This window comes from Myotis yumanensis, unplaced genomic scaffold, assembly GCF_028538775.1.
Source record: "Myotis yumanensis isolate MYYU_CA2020_CCGP unplaced genomic scaffold, mMyoYum1.0.hap1 SCAF_14, whole genome shotgun sequence".
Classification (NCBI taxonomy): domain Eukaryota; kingdom Metazoa; phylum Chordata; class Mammalia; order Chiroptera; family Vespertilionidae; genus Myotis; species Myotis yumanensis.
This window is the reverse complement of record NW_027223765.1, coordinates 8,889,029-8,904,526: the sequence shown is the minus strand read 5'-3', so window position 1 is coordinate 8,904,526 and position 15,498 is coordinate 8,889,029. Positions and strand designations below refer to the sequence as shown.

At 42.6% G+C, this 15,498-nt stretch overlaps 1 protein-coding gene across 1 annotated transcript in view; it reads right to left on the bottom strand.

Annotated features, from left to right (window-relative positions):
• The window catches only part of TOPAZ1 (testis and ovary specific TOPAZ 1), a 45,735-nt gene extending 38,561 nt beyond the window's left edge, over positions 1-7,174 (bottom strand). Inside the window, exons 1-2 of the mRNA XM_070391448.1 lie at positions 6,865-7,174; positions 3,670-6,103 (exon numbers count right to left, since the gene is read on the bottom strand). Of these exons, the coding sequence (XP_070247549.1) occupies positions 3,670-6,103; positions 6,865-7,174 (2,744 nt within the window). The remainder of the gene's footprint in view (positions 1-3,669; positions 6,104-6,864) is intronic.
• Positions 7,175-15,498: the final 8,324 nt, after the last annotated feature.

The following is a 15,498-nucleotide window of genomic DNA, read 5'->3' as shown; positions in this document are numbered from 1 at the left end:
CCAAAGGTTAAAGCTATGGAGATCATAGTTAGTCCAACTTGAATTTAAATATTGTTCTGCCACTTTGTGTTAACTGTGGCAAAAATATTTAACTTCTTTGAGTCTAATCATATCTGTAAAATGAGAATACCACCTACCCACGAGGTTATGTAAAGATTTAATGTGATAAAATTTTCTTACAGCCAATAGCATAGGCTCCAACAAATGAAAACTACATCTATAACTCGAAAACAAAAGGCTAAACACTATTCTATTTTTTAAAAAATTAGACAAAAATATAAAAAAGTACGTAGAGCCGAAACCGGTTTGGCTCAGTGGATAGAGCGTTGGCCTGCGGACTGAAAGGTCCCAGGTTCGATTCCGGTCAAGGGCATGTACCTTGGTTGCGGGCACATCCCCAGTAGGAGATGTGCAGGAGGCAGCTGATCGATGTTTCTCTTTCATCGATGTTTCTAACTGTCTATCTCTCTCCCTTCCTCTCTGTAAAAAATCAATAAAATATATTTTAAAAAAAAACAAAAAACTTAACCTATTTTCTAAAAAAAAAAAAAAGTACGTAGAATAACATAAACACCCATAATCCCACCATTTAATCATTTAATAAATGGGATTTATTAAACTTATCCTAAATAGCCAAGAAAAAGGGAAACCGAACAAAACATTTTATATACACCATTCTTTTTTTGTTAATCTTCACAAGAGAATATATTTTCATTGATTTTTAGAGTGGAAGGGGGGACAGAGGCGGGGGGGGGGGGGGGGAGAGAGAGAGAGAGAGAGAGGAACACTGATGTGAGAGGGACGTTATTTCTGTTTTTCAGCTGTGACATGCTCTTCCCTGTGGGCTTTCATATAGGCTATTCTTTCTATGACAAAATTCTACTCACTTTTCTTTACCTCTTGGCGAATTCCTAATCATCTTTTAGTGTTCATCTTAACTGTCACTTTGACCAGGAAACCTTTAGTATCTTGCACTTAATCATATCTTATTGTACTTGCTTAATATATGCCTCCCTTGACAGACTAAAAGTGCTGTGAGAATAAGGCCCAAGTGTGTCTAGTTACTCTCCATATACTCAGCACTTAACATCCTCCAGGCAAGACATGAAGGAGACCCAAATGAAGATGCCTCTCTCCTGTCTAGAAACTCCCAGTATAGGAGGAGACTTACATACAAGCAGACATAATATACTGACATATATGCCAAGAGAACTATTGGAACAAATCCCTAGAAAAACATCTCAGATGTGATTTGAAGGATAACTGAATGAAAATAACGGGACTTCCAGATAAGCATATGCAAAAGGAATCAAATACATGAGATTATGGAAACGGTGAGCTTCTTGCTTTGCTCATCTTTTATTAGCCTTTCATCCCCTTTCCTATCCCCTACCACACAGTTGTCAAAGAGCTTTAAAGAGCCATGCCAAGCAATTTAGCCTCTATCCTCAAGTGGCTGAAAGCTAGTGAAGCACTGTAAGCAGTCACTGGCAGATCAGTTTCTATTTCACAGTAACACTATGGAGAGGATATACTAAGAGAGTTCAGGAAGATTAACCAGAAGCTCATTTACAATAATTTAAGGGAAAGATGAATAAGATACCAGCAGTGAAAATTGAGAGGAAGGAAAATTGTGAGATAATAAGATAATAGCATGAATAGTATTAAGTGACTCAATAGAGAAGTGAGGGATGTTTCTGTGGTTTCTAATTATCCTGAAAGTTATATTCATAATAGTTTATTAGCTTCAGATATACAGGAGGTTATTCCTGACAAAACAAAATGAAGAAAATAAATAGTATAGCAAGTATACTGCTTAATTTAAAAGTAGTAAGATCGTATTTTAATATTGCTGATACAGTTCATAAGTATGAGACACTTTTTACTATGAATAGTTTACAAGGAAAGTAAAATTGCACATGGCACTTTCGTTACAAGTAATTTAGTTTTGTTTCAAATTTGAGAGACACAGAGGTTAAATTCACCTAAGTTTAAAAAAAAAGTAAGCAAAATTGCAATCCACATAAACATTTTACAGTTTTGCATTTGTGGAGTGGAAAGTTACAGTTCTGCCTTGATAGAGCAAGAAGGGAAACAAATGAAGGATAGAAGGAGCAAAAGAGAAACAAAGAGATATGGCTGAGGCTACAGAAGTACAGAAAAGCAAAAGAGATGATTTGAGCAAAAAGGAGAGAACAAGAGAAGCTTCTGAAAAACTACACAGAGTACATCAAGTTTATCCTCCAAAGAATTTTTCAAGGGGATGATGAAATTTAAGGGGTTCCAACCAGCATTTTTTAAAAAATGAAACAGACTAAAGTACAAAATATGTTATACCACTTGTTGTAAGGAAAATTCTGTTTTTGTAAATCTATTATTTCACATATTCATAAGTATGCACTGACTGGATTGTAATGTAAAATATGTCTTGACTATGGGTAATTGACAAAAAGTTTTGAAGATGACTGCTTGAGAATAATTACTAGCAGAACAAGTTTAAAAATAAAATAAATAATAAAGTTCTTAGTCCTTCATTTGACACATAAAAAGTACTTTGTGATTATAGATTACAAATTCTTATAATACTAAGAACATCAAGAAAAAATATGGCATTACAAAAGTAACTAAAATTTATAAATACCATATAAATTTAAGTCATGTACCACTCTCTTAGTGGAAAGTATTTTCATGTTTCCTTTTGAGTCTGTTCACAGACCATTACAATATTCAAGTATTGCAACATACAAATATAAATCAGAGCTTGAAGAATTATAAAAGTTTAGTAAAATATGACATACTATTAAAGAATATTTGAGCCAACCCAGAATAGCTTAAGTTCCAAAGCATAAGGTTACTACTTGGCTCCATTTAAAGTTGCACCAGGCAAACTTGTCCTCATTGGGGGCTAAATCATCATTTAAAACCCTGACCTTAACAGCACAATACATTTCTTTTCTTCTGAAAATTGGTTTAACTTCTGATTCTATTTTCAAGTCCTCATTACATCAAATAAACTTTTCCAAGACTTCTCTGTTCCTCAAAAATGAATTTTTTATTTAATAAAAAAGTCACAGCCCGGGTGGCATGGCTCAGTGGTTGAGCGTCAACCTATGAACCAGGAGATTCGATTCCCAGTCAGGGCCAGTGTGGGGTCTGTAGGAGGCAGCGGATCAATGATTCTTATCATTGATGTTTCTATCTCTCCCTCTCTCTTCCTCTCTGAAATCAATAAAACTATTATTTTAAAAATTCAGAAAGTGGGTTAAAACATACAGTATTGTTCATAATAAGTAATTTGGCTGAAATAAAAGCATATCTGTATTTTGATAATAATGAAAATAAATTTGACTTTGAAAGAAGCAATCTCAATAATTTAAAAAGACTGAATCATCATTTTATTTTGGACAATCTGCTCCATTATAATTTCCAACATATATATGTATATACATATGTGTATGTATATACATATATCATTGTTTTATTTCAATTATAAGTTTTAGCATAATGACATTTCCATGTCTCAGCAATAATATGCTATATTATATTTAGTAACAGGGTTAAAAAATGGAGCTTCAATGATCACTGAATAAATTAGTGACACCTAAGAGTAGAAAGTGCTTTTGAAACCCCCAATAATGTGTACTAAAAGGCATACTTGAACATGCATACCTCAAGTTATCACTTGGTTCTTTTTTTTCAGGAAGTTCCATGTGCTTGGAGTCTATTGATTGCTGCTCTTCAGCAACATTGGGCTCCTGGTTTACCATGGGGACCTCTGAAGTAAATGAGAGCTCCCCTTCATTGGAGACTCCAAAGAGGTCTGGGTCATCTTGAATTACATCAATTAAGAGGACATCATCTTCATATGCTTTAAGAATATCTGGAATAATTTTAATGTCTGAAAAGTTCTTAGTCATTTTTCTACCACTAACTTCAGAGGAAACTTGTTTGAATGTTTCTTGTTCATCAGAGCAGAAGGCAGGACTTTTCTCTATAGACCCAGGATCACAGAAAAAGGTATTCTTTTCAACTGTGAGAGAAACAGCTTTCTTATTAGAAACAACATTGCCTGGTTCAGAGGTATAGTTAGATGGTTTATTATTACCTTGCTTTAAGAAACTTGAAGAAATACTATGGAAATTCTTATTGCAGTATAAGTCAGAACTAGATTGCACTGGAGCGACACTATTTTGTATGTTCAAAGATTGAAGTCCTGAAATTACTGTGGAGATGTTTTCTTTATTCCTATTCTGTCTTATCTCTGTTCCAGATATACTGTCAAGAAGCTCTAGGGGACTATATGCTTCTCTCTCTGATGACTTGGCATTTATTTCTTTTCTTTTTTCTGTTTTATTCTTAAGTAAAGGAATTTTAAAATTAGTCAGCCGTCCTGTGTTCAGTATTTTAACCAAGTCTGGAACCACAACTGTTGGCTTAGCAACACATGTTTTTCGGTGAATAGTTTTGCCTGTAGAGTTGTTAGCTTCCTGGCCTTGCTGGGAAGCCAGTGTCAAATTAAGTTTTGTTAAAGTCCCTCTATCTTTTCTTTTATTTCCTGTTAAGTTTTGAGTCACATTAGTTAACCGAGTATCTTCAGTTGCATTAGAAACTACCTCTGACCCACTTCTGCTCGGTTCCTCGTACTTCATCTTTTCATCATCGATTACAGGTTCATTTATAACCATTAAAGTAGGTTTTATAGCAGAGACTACTTCAGAGACCGCAGACAGACAATTTACATTAGAATCCAATTTTTCTTTACTTGAAGATTCACTATTTGTTTCTTTTATGGAACTTTGTAATGGTAATTTGGAGTCAATTAAGTGAGTATGATTTGCTTGATGTTTAAGAAAATCATCTTGCCTAACACTTTCCCCAGACCCAGGAAGAGAGTCATTTGATTTTGGCAAGGAAGACCTTTTCCAACAATAGGCTGTTACTCTAGCACATGAATAACATGGCCAAGTTCTTTTACCCGTCATTGGTATTGTTCTGTGACAGCTGAACTTGGATTCTTCAGCTTCATTTCTTAAATCTTCCTGTGATCTCTTTTCAATAGGATGGCAATCACTAGGTGATTTCACTGTTGAGCTTTTCACTTCTGGCTCAGTGCTTTTACATCTTAAGGGTTCTGAAGCATTCTTGGTTTCTTCTTTCAAAAGTGGCGCTAGGGTTTTCTGAAACATAGTATTTACAAGATGCTCAGGACTTGTCTTTTTTCCTACTGTTTCTGGAAGACTTGATAAATGATCCATTGGAGAAAGTGTATTATGGTTTGCTTTTCTCAAAATTTTTAAAGTTTTTGCTTCTGTACTTTCAGCACCCATATGGTTTTCTTGTAACAGCAACTCAGACTTGTTATGCACATTAGAGAAGTTCATTTTGATAACCATTTCATCTCTTTTTTCAGACACCTTCATCCTTTTCCTGGGTTTTCTCCCAACACTGCTCTCCTCTATTGAGTATTTATTTTTTTCATTTTGACGGCAGGGAAGCAAGCCATTATTTTTGCTTTGGTATATATCAGTTTCTTCAAGCAATAATTTATTTACTCCCATTAAGTTTTCTTCAGTGTTTGAAAGTTGAAGACTATTATTTGTGTCACTCTTATTTGAAAGACTCCCAAGGTTTTCTTTCTTTAACTCTGAGGAATTTTCTGATTCATGGATACATCCACCATCAGGTTTATATGTAAGGTTATTTTCATCATTACAATCCTTGGAATGGGGGAAACAACTGCAATCATGTAATTTAAAAATGGAATTATTTTCTACTCCAGGTGACACACTGTTACAAGAATATTTTGGAGTATTCTTGTACAGTTCATCTTGAAATTCAACCTTTCTATTTTGTGCAGCCTTATTTTCAGTTATTTTGAAGAGTGGACTTGCTAAGCTTTCAAGTGTTTTAATTCGACTTCTTCTTTTAATACCGTCTACCAAAACTTCCTTACCCGAAGACCGCAAGAGAGGTGTACTTTGAATTTCACTGCACTCCACTGTTTGGAAAGATTCCGAACTGGTTAATGATTCCTTTCTTACCAGGTCAGTCCCTGGCTGTGGATCATCACTTGAGGCTCCAGTAACTTTTCTTTTTTCCTTGGCTGATCAAAACGACAAAATATACCAGCAAATATTTTATATTGAGGAGGGGGAAAAAAAGCAACACCAGTTTAAAAAAAAAAAAAGCGATGCCACCCATTTCATTTTCCTGATTTCTGTTAAGGAGCCACGTACAAACCTGTGTAAGTTCTAAGCTGACTAACCTTCTGCATCATGGTCAGTTCACACAAACCAAAAGGGATCACTAGCAGGAATTCCTTTTACAGTCATTATGACCAAGAGCTCCTAACTGGGCAAATACCCCTTACAGTGGTTCTCAACCTTCTGGCCCTTTAAATACAGTTCCTCATGGTGTGACCCAACCATAAAATTATTTTCATGACTACTTCATAACTGTAATGTTGTACTGTTACGAATCGTAATGTACATATCTGATATGCAGGATGGTCTTAGGCGACCCCTGTGAAAGGGTCGTTCGACCGCCAAAGGGGTCGCGACCCACAGGTTGAGAACCGCTGCTAAGAGAATTCCCGTGTCTTCCCTCTCTCCGTGTCATCAGTAAAGCCCACGCTGGTTAAGGGAAATGCTAGCGGTAAAACAAAGATGGAGCGGGCTGAGGTACAAAGGCCAGGGAGGGAGTGGCCCTGGGCGCTTCCTTACCGTGTCTTCCCGATGGCCAGGGGACCGCGCCCCCTTCTCTGCTTCTAAGCCCTGCGGGTCCCACAGGTGTGAAGGGCCGACCTGCCCGCCACCCGCCACCGCGGCCACCTCGCCTCGGCCTTCCCAGGCCCGGATGCCTCACCCGTCGTGTCACTGTCCGCCTCTTCTCTCTCAGACGCCCGGCCTACCATCCTCCTCTTTCTCCTGCTCTCCTCAGGCCCGGGCGCGTCAGGGCCGCAGGCTCCCGCCTCGCCCGGCTCCGGCCGCCGGCCTCGCTTCCTCAGGCTGCGGGCAGGGCCCTCACACCCACAGGAGATCGTGGGGCTCGAGGGCGGCGGCCGCCTCGTCTGCACCGAGCCGCCCGCCCTACTCGCTGAGGAGCCTGCCGGAGGCGCCATAGCTGCTCCCGCCGCCGCCGCCCGGGATCCAATGCCCGTCTTCCCGCCCTTCATCTGGACCCCCTATGGCCGACCGACCGGAAGCGGAAGTGGGCAGCGAGGCCGGCTGGGCGGGCGCGTGAAGCAGCAACGTGCGGCAGAGCGGCCGCGCCCTGTCAGGCTTCTCTCGAAGTTTCCGCGGTGCCTTCCTCTAGGCCGCAGCCTTTCGGAACCATTCGGAGCTCCTCACAGAGAGCGCTGTCCGCCGGTGGCTTCCAACTCCACCTCAGGTCTCAGGGGTCCCTTTCCATCTGCCATCCGGATGTGCTCACTCGGATGTCCGGTGGGCACCTCAAACTCTGGACGTGCAAAACGGGAGTCTTTCCTCACAGCAGCGCACCACCACCCACCCAGCTGCCGACGCCCGAAGCCTGGGAGCCGGGGACACCCTTCTGGCCACGTCACCCCGCGTGCACGTGAGCTCTGCCTGACCCTACTCTGTGTGTGTCAGCCATCTTCCCCTTTGCCGTGCCGCCGGCTCTCGGCTGCCGGGCTGCATCGGCCCCCCCAGTTGTACTGGGGCCTCCGTCCTTGTGTTATGTCAGGCAAGTGTCCACCTCCCCCCCCCCACCCCCAAAAGAAAGGAGGTCCTGGCACTGCCCAGCCTGACCCTCAAGAACCTCCTTTGCCCAAACGCTGAAGCTGACACAAAGTCCGAGCTCTTTGTGGGGTGGTACCTGAGGGTTTAATGTTGTCTTACTGCCGTTTTAGGGGAAAAGGTGGGCCTCGGCGGAAAACCGTGCGCAGGAGCCACCCATTTGCACGACCCGAGCCTGAGTCTGTGGGCCCTGTTTGCACGGGGCAGCCATGCAAACTAAGGGCCTCCGCACACGCAGAGGCGGTCCTGCGGGAGCTCCGTTGGCGTCCCACTCCCACCGTTGCATCCATCTGCACGTTCGTTTCAATACCAGTGGGGCCTTGACTTACGAGTGTCCCTACTAACGAGTTTTTTGAGATACCAGCTGTCTCTCGGCTGATTTTTTGCACTGAGTTCATAGAGTAATTTGAGTTAACGAGCTCCTTAACGAGCTCGGTCTCTGAACGAATTAAACTCGGAAGTCAGGGCCCCACTGTATGTGTGTCTCTTCTTTGGACGGATCCTTTGAACCGCTGGTTATAAAATCTGCCTGATGAGAGAGAATCTTTAACACTTGTCCATGTTTAGATCTATAGGAGAATCATAATTTTATCTTTGTTTTTGAGGGGGGGAGGGTTACTATCTTTTAACACCACATCCCCCGCCTTTAAACCACCCCGGGTGGCTACGTGGAGCCCCCCCCCAGATTTCATACGCTCTGTCATGCCTTTGCCTCTCTACACGCCAGTCCTGGAAATTATTTGTCTCTCTGTCTGGCGAGCTGCATATCCCTCCCCCTTCCAGACTCACTGCCGGGATCATCCCTCAGGAGGCCTTTCCATTTCCGTCCTCCTCCCGTTCCGAGGGGCGGCAGCTGTGCACGCCTGCCGGCTAACACGTGGCTCTCAGCTGCTTTCTTGTGTGTCTCCTGCAGGGTAGATCCCTTCTCTTCACCTCTGCGCTGGGTGTGTTTAAAGAGGAACTTGTTGATTTTGAATACAATGTTGTGTTCTTCGTTAAAGGATGGTGGTATGATGCGGAGACAGTGTTGCAGTTTGGATGAGCAGCTTAAACGGAGTATCCTTAGGAGCTTTTATAAAAGGGGGGGAGGGGATAGGAGGAGGTAGAGAGAGTAAAGGGAGGTGATTGGTGATGGGAGGAGACTGGGGGTGGTGAACACACAATATAGTATCCAGACGATGTATTGAAGAATTATATACCTGAAACCTATATAATTTTATTAACCAATGCCACTCCAATAAATTCAATAAGAAGGTAAGCACGTGTAAAGGACCTTAAACTTTGTTTCTTTCTGTTTGTAAATACCCCCAGTAAAAGGGAAACAAGTTTAAGAATAGGAGAATTTAGAAAAAAAATATTTTAAGGATTTCAGGCTACATATTCATTCCAAGTTCACTTTGTGCCTCAGTTTCCTCATCTGTAAAATGAAATAAGAGTATCTCCTTAAGGAAACCAGAATATGTCATCCCCAAATATGCCTCTTTAACAGAAAAATCATTTTGAGCTGTAGGCTTTCTCTGGTTGATCCTAAATTGGAAGTAGAGACAAAAATTAGGGAAGTTGTCAGATATTAACTCCTGGCCATTTGGGTCTGATTGTTACAGAAGTTGTTGGTTAGCTTTTGGAATTGTTACTGGAGGTAGCAGTCTGACTTCTCACAAATCTGACTTATAGCAGACTGGCTTCCCGGGCCACTTATATTGTAGATGAGGGGGTTAGTTTCCTGGACAGGTTGCTGCAGGTTGTGGGTCAGAGTTGTATTTTTATATGTCATCTGGCTACAGTCTATTTGCATATTTAATCTCTCACTCCTTTTCTCCTGCCCCAGAGAACGAACATTCCTCTGTTTGTCCAAGGCTGACCCTTATACTGATGATCTCAACATCACAAGCCCCACTTGCCAAACCCTCCCATACCTTTCTTCTTTTTACCTGCCAGATGTCTCTGAGTCTCCCTACTTATACTCTTGCCCCTTGAAAACTGGTTTCCTTTCCAGATACATAAATGAAATTTCAATATCAGATGAGATTACAGGTTTAAAATACTGACAACACAAACATTGCAAAATCCATAAAAGTAACAACATCAGGCAGACACAACCACAACTCTCTTCAGGTATGTTCACAACGAAGTGGGTAGGGCATACTTCAGAGAGCTAGGTCTTTGTTAAAACTGAAGTCCTCTGCCTTTTATGAAATCAGTGGCTTCAGGCGATATAATTGTGTTTGTAGACACTAAAATTTAGGGAGACCTTATTTGCTTGCAGCCCTACCTAAGGCACTACTTACTAGTAAACCACTGCCCTTTCCTTTGCATAGTATTTCTTCCAGTGAGAAACATCCTTGATCAATAAGACCAGCCTCAGCTGGGAACTTGTTAGAAATGCAAATTCTTGGACCCTACTCCAGACCTCCTGAGTCAGAAACTCTGGGTGGGACCCCACAGTCAGTGTTTTAACAGCCCTGCAGGGGATTCTGGGGTGGGCTCTAGTTTAAGAACCATGGTCTAGGCCAGTGGTCGGCAAACTGCGGCCCCTTGAGTGTGGCTCTTCCACAAAATACCACGTGCGGGCGCGCACGTACAGTGCGATAGAAACTTCGTGGCCACACTCAAGGGGCCAAAGAGCTGCATGTGGCTTGTGAGCCGAGGTTTGCCGACCATGGGTCTAAGCTCTGGGGATCAATCACTTCCTTCATGTTTTGTGAGACTGACAGGTAAGATTCTGTAGGGTGTTTGGCATCCACATACTCCTGAAGCATTTTTTCACTTCCTTGCGTAGAATCTGGAGAGAGTTTTTAGTTTATTGCACCATCATTGTGACAAGCTACATTCACAGTTTGTAAGTCTAGTTTTCTCCAAGATTGGCTTGAACCCCTGTCACCGCTGCTGGCTGCCCTATGATTCACTTTGAAGTCAGCTGGAGCCACAACGACAGAAAACTACAAACCATCCCTAAATTCTTTAGCAATTGCTCCTCTTTGTGTGGTTTAATCACCCAGGAAGGAGAGTCCCTCCTAAGCACTGTGGCTGGTTTCCCCCACAGCCACTGCAGCCACAGTTACAGCTCTCGATGACTCTCTGCCATCTGCACAGCTGCCCCCAAGCCCCCACCTGGCCCAGCATAACATGCCTGTTGCCTCTGGTTTCAAGAGCCTTCCAAATTTGGCCGGGGGTGGGGGGTGGGGGGTGGGGGGGGGGGGACACTGGGCCCACTTAATTACTGCCAGAGAGGCCAGTGCAGTGGGAAACCAGCAGAGGGCACCTGGTCTCATGGCTCCTCAAGCCCTGTTCTGTGAGCTACATTAGGTACAGTCCCTGAGCTCGCCAGCTGTGCCTCCTTGCTGACCAATTTTTCTTCTGGGTTCCTGCAAGTGGGAAGCAGATCCAACAGGGAAGCAATTCCAAGATTGTCATAAAAGGTGTCCTTTTCTTCCTATCTTCTGTAACTCCCAGTTATCCCAAAGTTACTCTTATTGCCCCCATTCACTTACAAATGAGAGAATAGCAGGGATTCGGGGGAGAGGTAGAGACACACAGGCAGCTGGAAATTTGTGACATAAAGGCATCAGGCTTTAAATACATGTTCCTGAAAGTAAATGTTAACTCCTCCATCCCAGCCCTTCAGCCTATCCTGCTCTTTGTCCCGTGCTCAGAGATCTGTCTTCTCCCAGTCACCTCATTCTTCATTAGCACGTCCAAAGGAATGAAGAGTTGGGGTTCCAACTGGAATAACTTTGAGGTTGTCAATGAAAAGAACCTGATTCTCTGACAATATTAGAAAGATTTTTTATTTGGGCTTATCTGAGGACGGCAGCCCAAAGGCAGAGCTTAATGAAGCCTTGATATAGAGCTCTAACTTTGGAAGGGGGGGGGCATAGGTAGAGAGGTAAGAGAAAAGTACATTTAGTGCATTAGAAATTTCAATCAGGTCATACATAGTTTAATAATAAACAGTTTTACATCAAATGGAAGGAAAGTTAAAGTTGGGTCATTGTGCCCCTGGCATCAGGGAATCTGGGGATAGGGTCTGGACAGAATTAAATATTTAAAACTCCTTTAAAATTTGTTTTTTCTAAAAATTGATTGCAAAGAGAGGGAGAGAGAGATAGAAACATCAATGATGAGAGACAATTACTGATCGGCCACCTCCTGCACGTGCCCCCCCCAACCCCCCCACCCCGCTTGGGGATCAAGTCTGCAACCCAGGCAAATGCCCTGACTGGGAATCAGTCTTTGTTCACTGCCTTCACCTGTCAATCTGCCGTCCCTTCAGCCCACAGGTCCCCAACTACCAGATATTTTTTTAAAATAACATTTTTATTGACTTCAGAGAGGAAGGGAGAGGAAGAGAGAGAGAAACATCAATGATGAGAATCATTTGATTGGCTGCCTCCTGCATGCCCCACACTGGGCATATGCCCTGACTGGGAATCGAACTGTGATCTCCTCTTCCACAGGTTGACACTCAACAATTGAGCACACCATCTGGGCCTGATTTGTTAGTTAACCTCCAATTCAGCACAGCTCAGAGTTGGACATTTCAGGCAGCCCCTTGCTTTTTTTCTCCATGGAAATCTCCAAGCCAAGACAGACATCTCCTCCCCAAGAATCACCTTTTTCCTCTTAGGAAAAGGAAATACAAGTTCTGATCTTTGGTCCCTTTGAACAAGATTTTGTGAAGGAAACTTTTGGGGAAGAAATCTTGTTTTCAATATGAGATGTTATTTTTATAAGTGTGGTAAGTCTTCCAAAATTCCAGCCAAGTCTCTAAAGTCCCCATGACTCCCTTCTACTCCATCCTGTGTAACTTTTGATAATGACCTCTCCTCTACTGAGGTGAGAATATTGCATGAAGGCAGTAAGCACAGAGGGGATGAATGGGACGATTTAGTTACCCCCGTCCCCCACCCATCACTGTCCAGGTGCTGCTTTGAAAGAATTTGGAGATCTTTAAGTCAAAAGGAAGGGTCAGCACAGATAGAACCAGAGCACGCCGACAGCGGGAGGAAATTTAGGCAGAAGGCAGACTTAGAGAAGTGATTTCCCTTAGTGCATGGAGCATTAAGATTTTGAAAGGCAAGTCCTCATGCTAGTGCTAGCTCTACATTTAAGACATCTTGGCATAGACCTGGCACTTTCTTAAGTACAGTATTGCCAATACCCTGATCTAAACTGAGTTTTCTTTCTTTGTCTTTGGTCACAGATTTTTGACAATTTTCTAGGCTTTCTCATAGATATATCCTTTTGGTCACTGACCAGTTTGAGGAGTAAGAGAAATCTCAAAATACTTCATAAAGAGCAAAGTCCATTAAAGAAAAAAAAGCCTTTATACCAGTGGTTCTCAACCTTGGCTGCACATTAGAATCACCTGGGAATATTTTTTAAATCCTGATTTCTGGGCCTCATCCTCCGGAAATTCTGTTTCTTTGTTATGGGGTGGGGCCACAACATTAGTAACAAAGAAACAGAATTTCCGGAGGTTCTGGAGCCACCCCTGTTCATGACTGATATAGGCTTAGCGTTAGTTTGAATATTTGATGGTGTCCCAGACAAATCATGGAGCAAACAACCTGAGTTATGGAGTCATAGGAAGGACTCCTAAAAGTGTAAGTCGGGGATTGGCCCCCACTGAGCGTTTGCATGCTGCTATTTAGGTGTGTGGGCCATGGAACACTTAACATTGTTACTAGCAGGGTGCTTGATACAAATGTAGAATCACAGGCCACTGACTCAGAATCTCTGGAGGTGAGACCCAGCAACTTGCATCTTACTAAGCTCCTCTGGTGTGACCCCTGTACAATGAGGCCTGAGAATCACATATTTAACCCATGCTGCCAAGTGCTGATTGGGCAGTAGCTTGTCCACACGGCACATTAGACTCTGGGGAATGACCATTTCCAGAAAAATACAGCCACTTTAGTTTTCTTAAGAACCCACCTAGCATATTCATTGTAATCATAGAAGTGTTGACTGCTTATTAGAAACAGTGCACTGTTGGATAAAAAAGCTGTGGTACATTTATGCCATGGAATACTATGCAGCAGTAAAAAAAGAAGAATCTCTTACCCTTTGAGATAGCATGGAGGGACCTAGAAAGTATCAAGCTACATGAAATAAGTCAGTCAGAGAAAGACAAGTATCACATGATCTCACTCATATGTGGAATCTAAATAACAAAATAAATTGATGAACAGAGTGGATCCAGAGACATGTGGAAGCATGAAACAGAGTGGGAAATCTCAGAGGAAAGGCAGGGGAGGGTGAGTGGGTGGGAGGTGATCAACCAGAGACCTTGTATGCACAATGCATAACCCATGGACACACACAATAGGGTGGTGAAGGCCTGGGGCAAGGGGTGGGGGGCAATGGGGGGAAAAGGGTACATATTTAATACGTTCAACAATAAAGAATTATTTAAAAAAAAGAAATAGTGCACTATTGCTCAAATGAAGGCTCCCTCATGTGAAGCAGCTGAGTAGAATTGTGGATTCTCCTCCTCCTCAGGTTTTCCTGAGGAAAAAAATCTAGTCAGAGGTTATAAAAGCTCTCTCTGAACCAGCAGCCTCTGCCTTCAAGGGTGGTGAGGAATCCAGCCTGTGCCTGGAGTCTTTTCTGAAACCGGCTGTTCTAGTAGCTGTGACCAGAGCTTTATGACTTCTGGAAGGTAAGCCCAGGATAAACAGAGCGTTTGTGGAAAAATCTGAGTCCCTACAGCATGGAGGGACCTGGAAAGAGCTAAGGTCAGCTGTGTGTCTCCTTGTCGTCATAGAAATGAATTCCTCTGTGCATTTAATCTGCTCTCTAGAGAATACGGTCTCCAGCCACTGCCCCATTTTTGCTCTGAAGAACCATGGTGTCTTATGTCGTTATTTGGGGGAAGAGAAGGTTCCTAAGCCAACTGTTGTTGTTTCCATGGGGTGTTTGAGGAGCCCTTCCTTAGATCTTTGGTAAATTGCAGTTGCCTCAGTGAAGTAACTTTTGGTTACAAGCTATTCTTTTGTGTTTTAGCTTTATGCTTTTCTAAAATTACTAAGAGGCTTTGTTTTTAAGTCCTAAGTAGGGGGAACTCTGTATCTAACTTTAGAATCATCCCTAGAAGGGCACAAGACCTGGGGTTATTTAAGCCGTGCTGCCTGCCCAAGATAATGGCATTTGAAAGGAAGTTGGGCTCGTAGTATATTTCATGGGTCCTTGAGGCTTTGGTTAGAAACAGAAGTTTAAAATTGAATTGTAATGATCAGAATACAGAGGTAAAGTGCAGTATTATGTGGGGCTCATGGGACCTTGTCACTCTACCCAAGGGAACAGGCCTGTCTACAATGGTAGTAACTAAATCACCATAGCAACACCACCTAGTCATTTTAATTTTGGTCGTGGCTATGAAGGGGCCAGATGGTTGCTATTTTAGCTGATAGTAAACTCCCAGGTTTTTGTTTTCAACTCATTTCAGGTGCTTGGTCTTGATTCCACTTTAAGGCTGTAATGTACCTGGATTCAAGCCAGAATGAGTCCTGTCAAGTGTGAGCATTGCTAAATAAAAGGTTGTGCTGCTTTGGGCACCTGGTCTGGTTTGTTAGCTCTGGCTTAAAGTCACTTCCTACTGGCCACCCTGCCTGGATTATCAGTGCAGCCTCCCAAAGCACCCAAACCAAAATGATACAGTGCCTAGGCTAAGTCCTGCCTCACAGCTTCATCTACACATCAAAACCTCACTGGCTGTTCCTCTTTCCCTTCCATGATA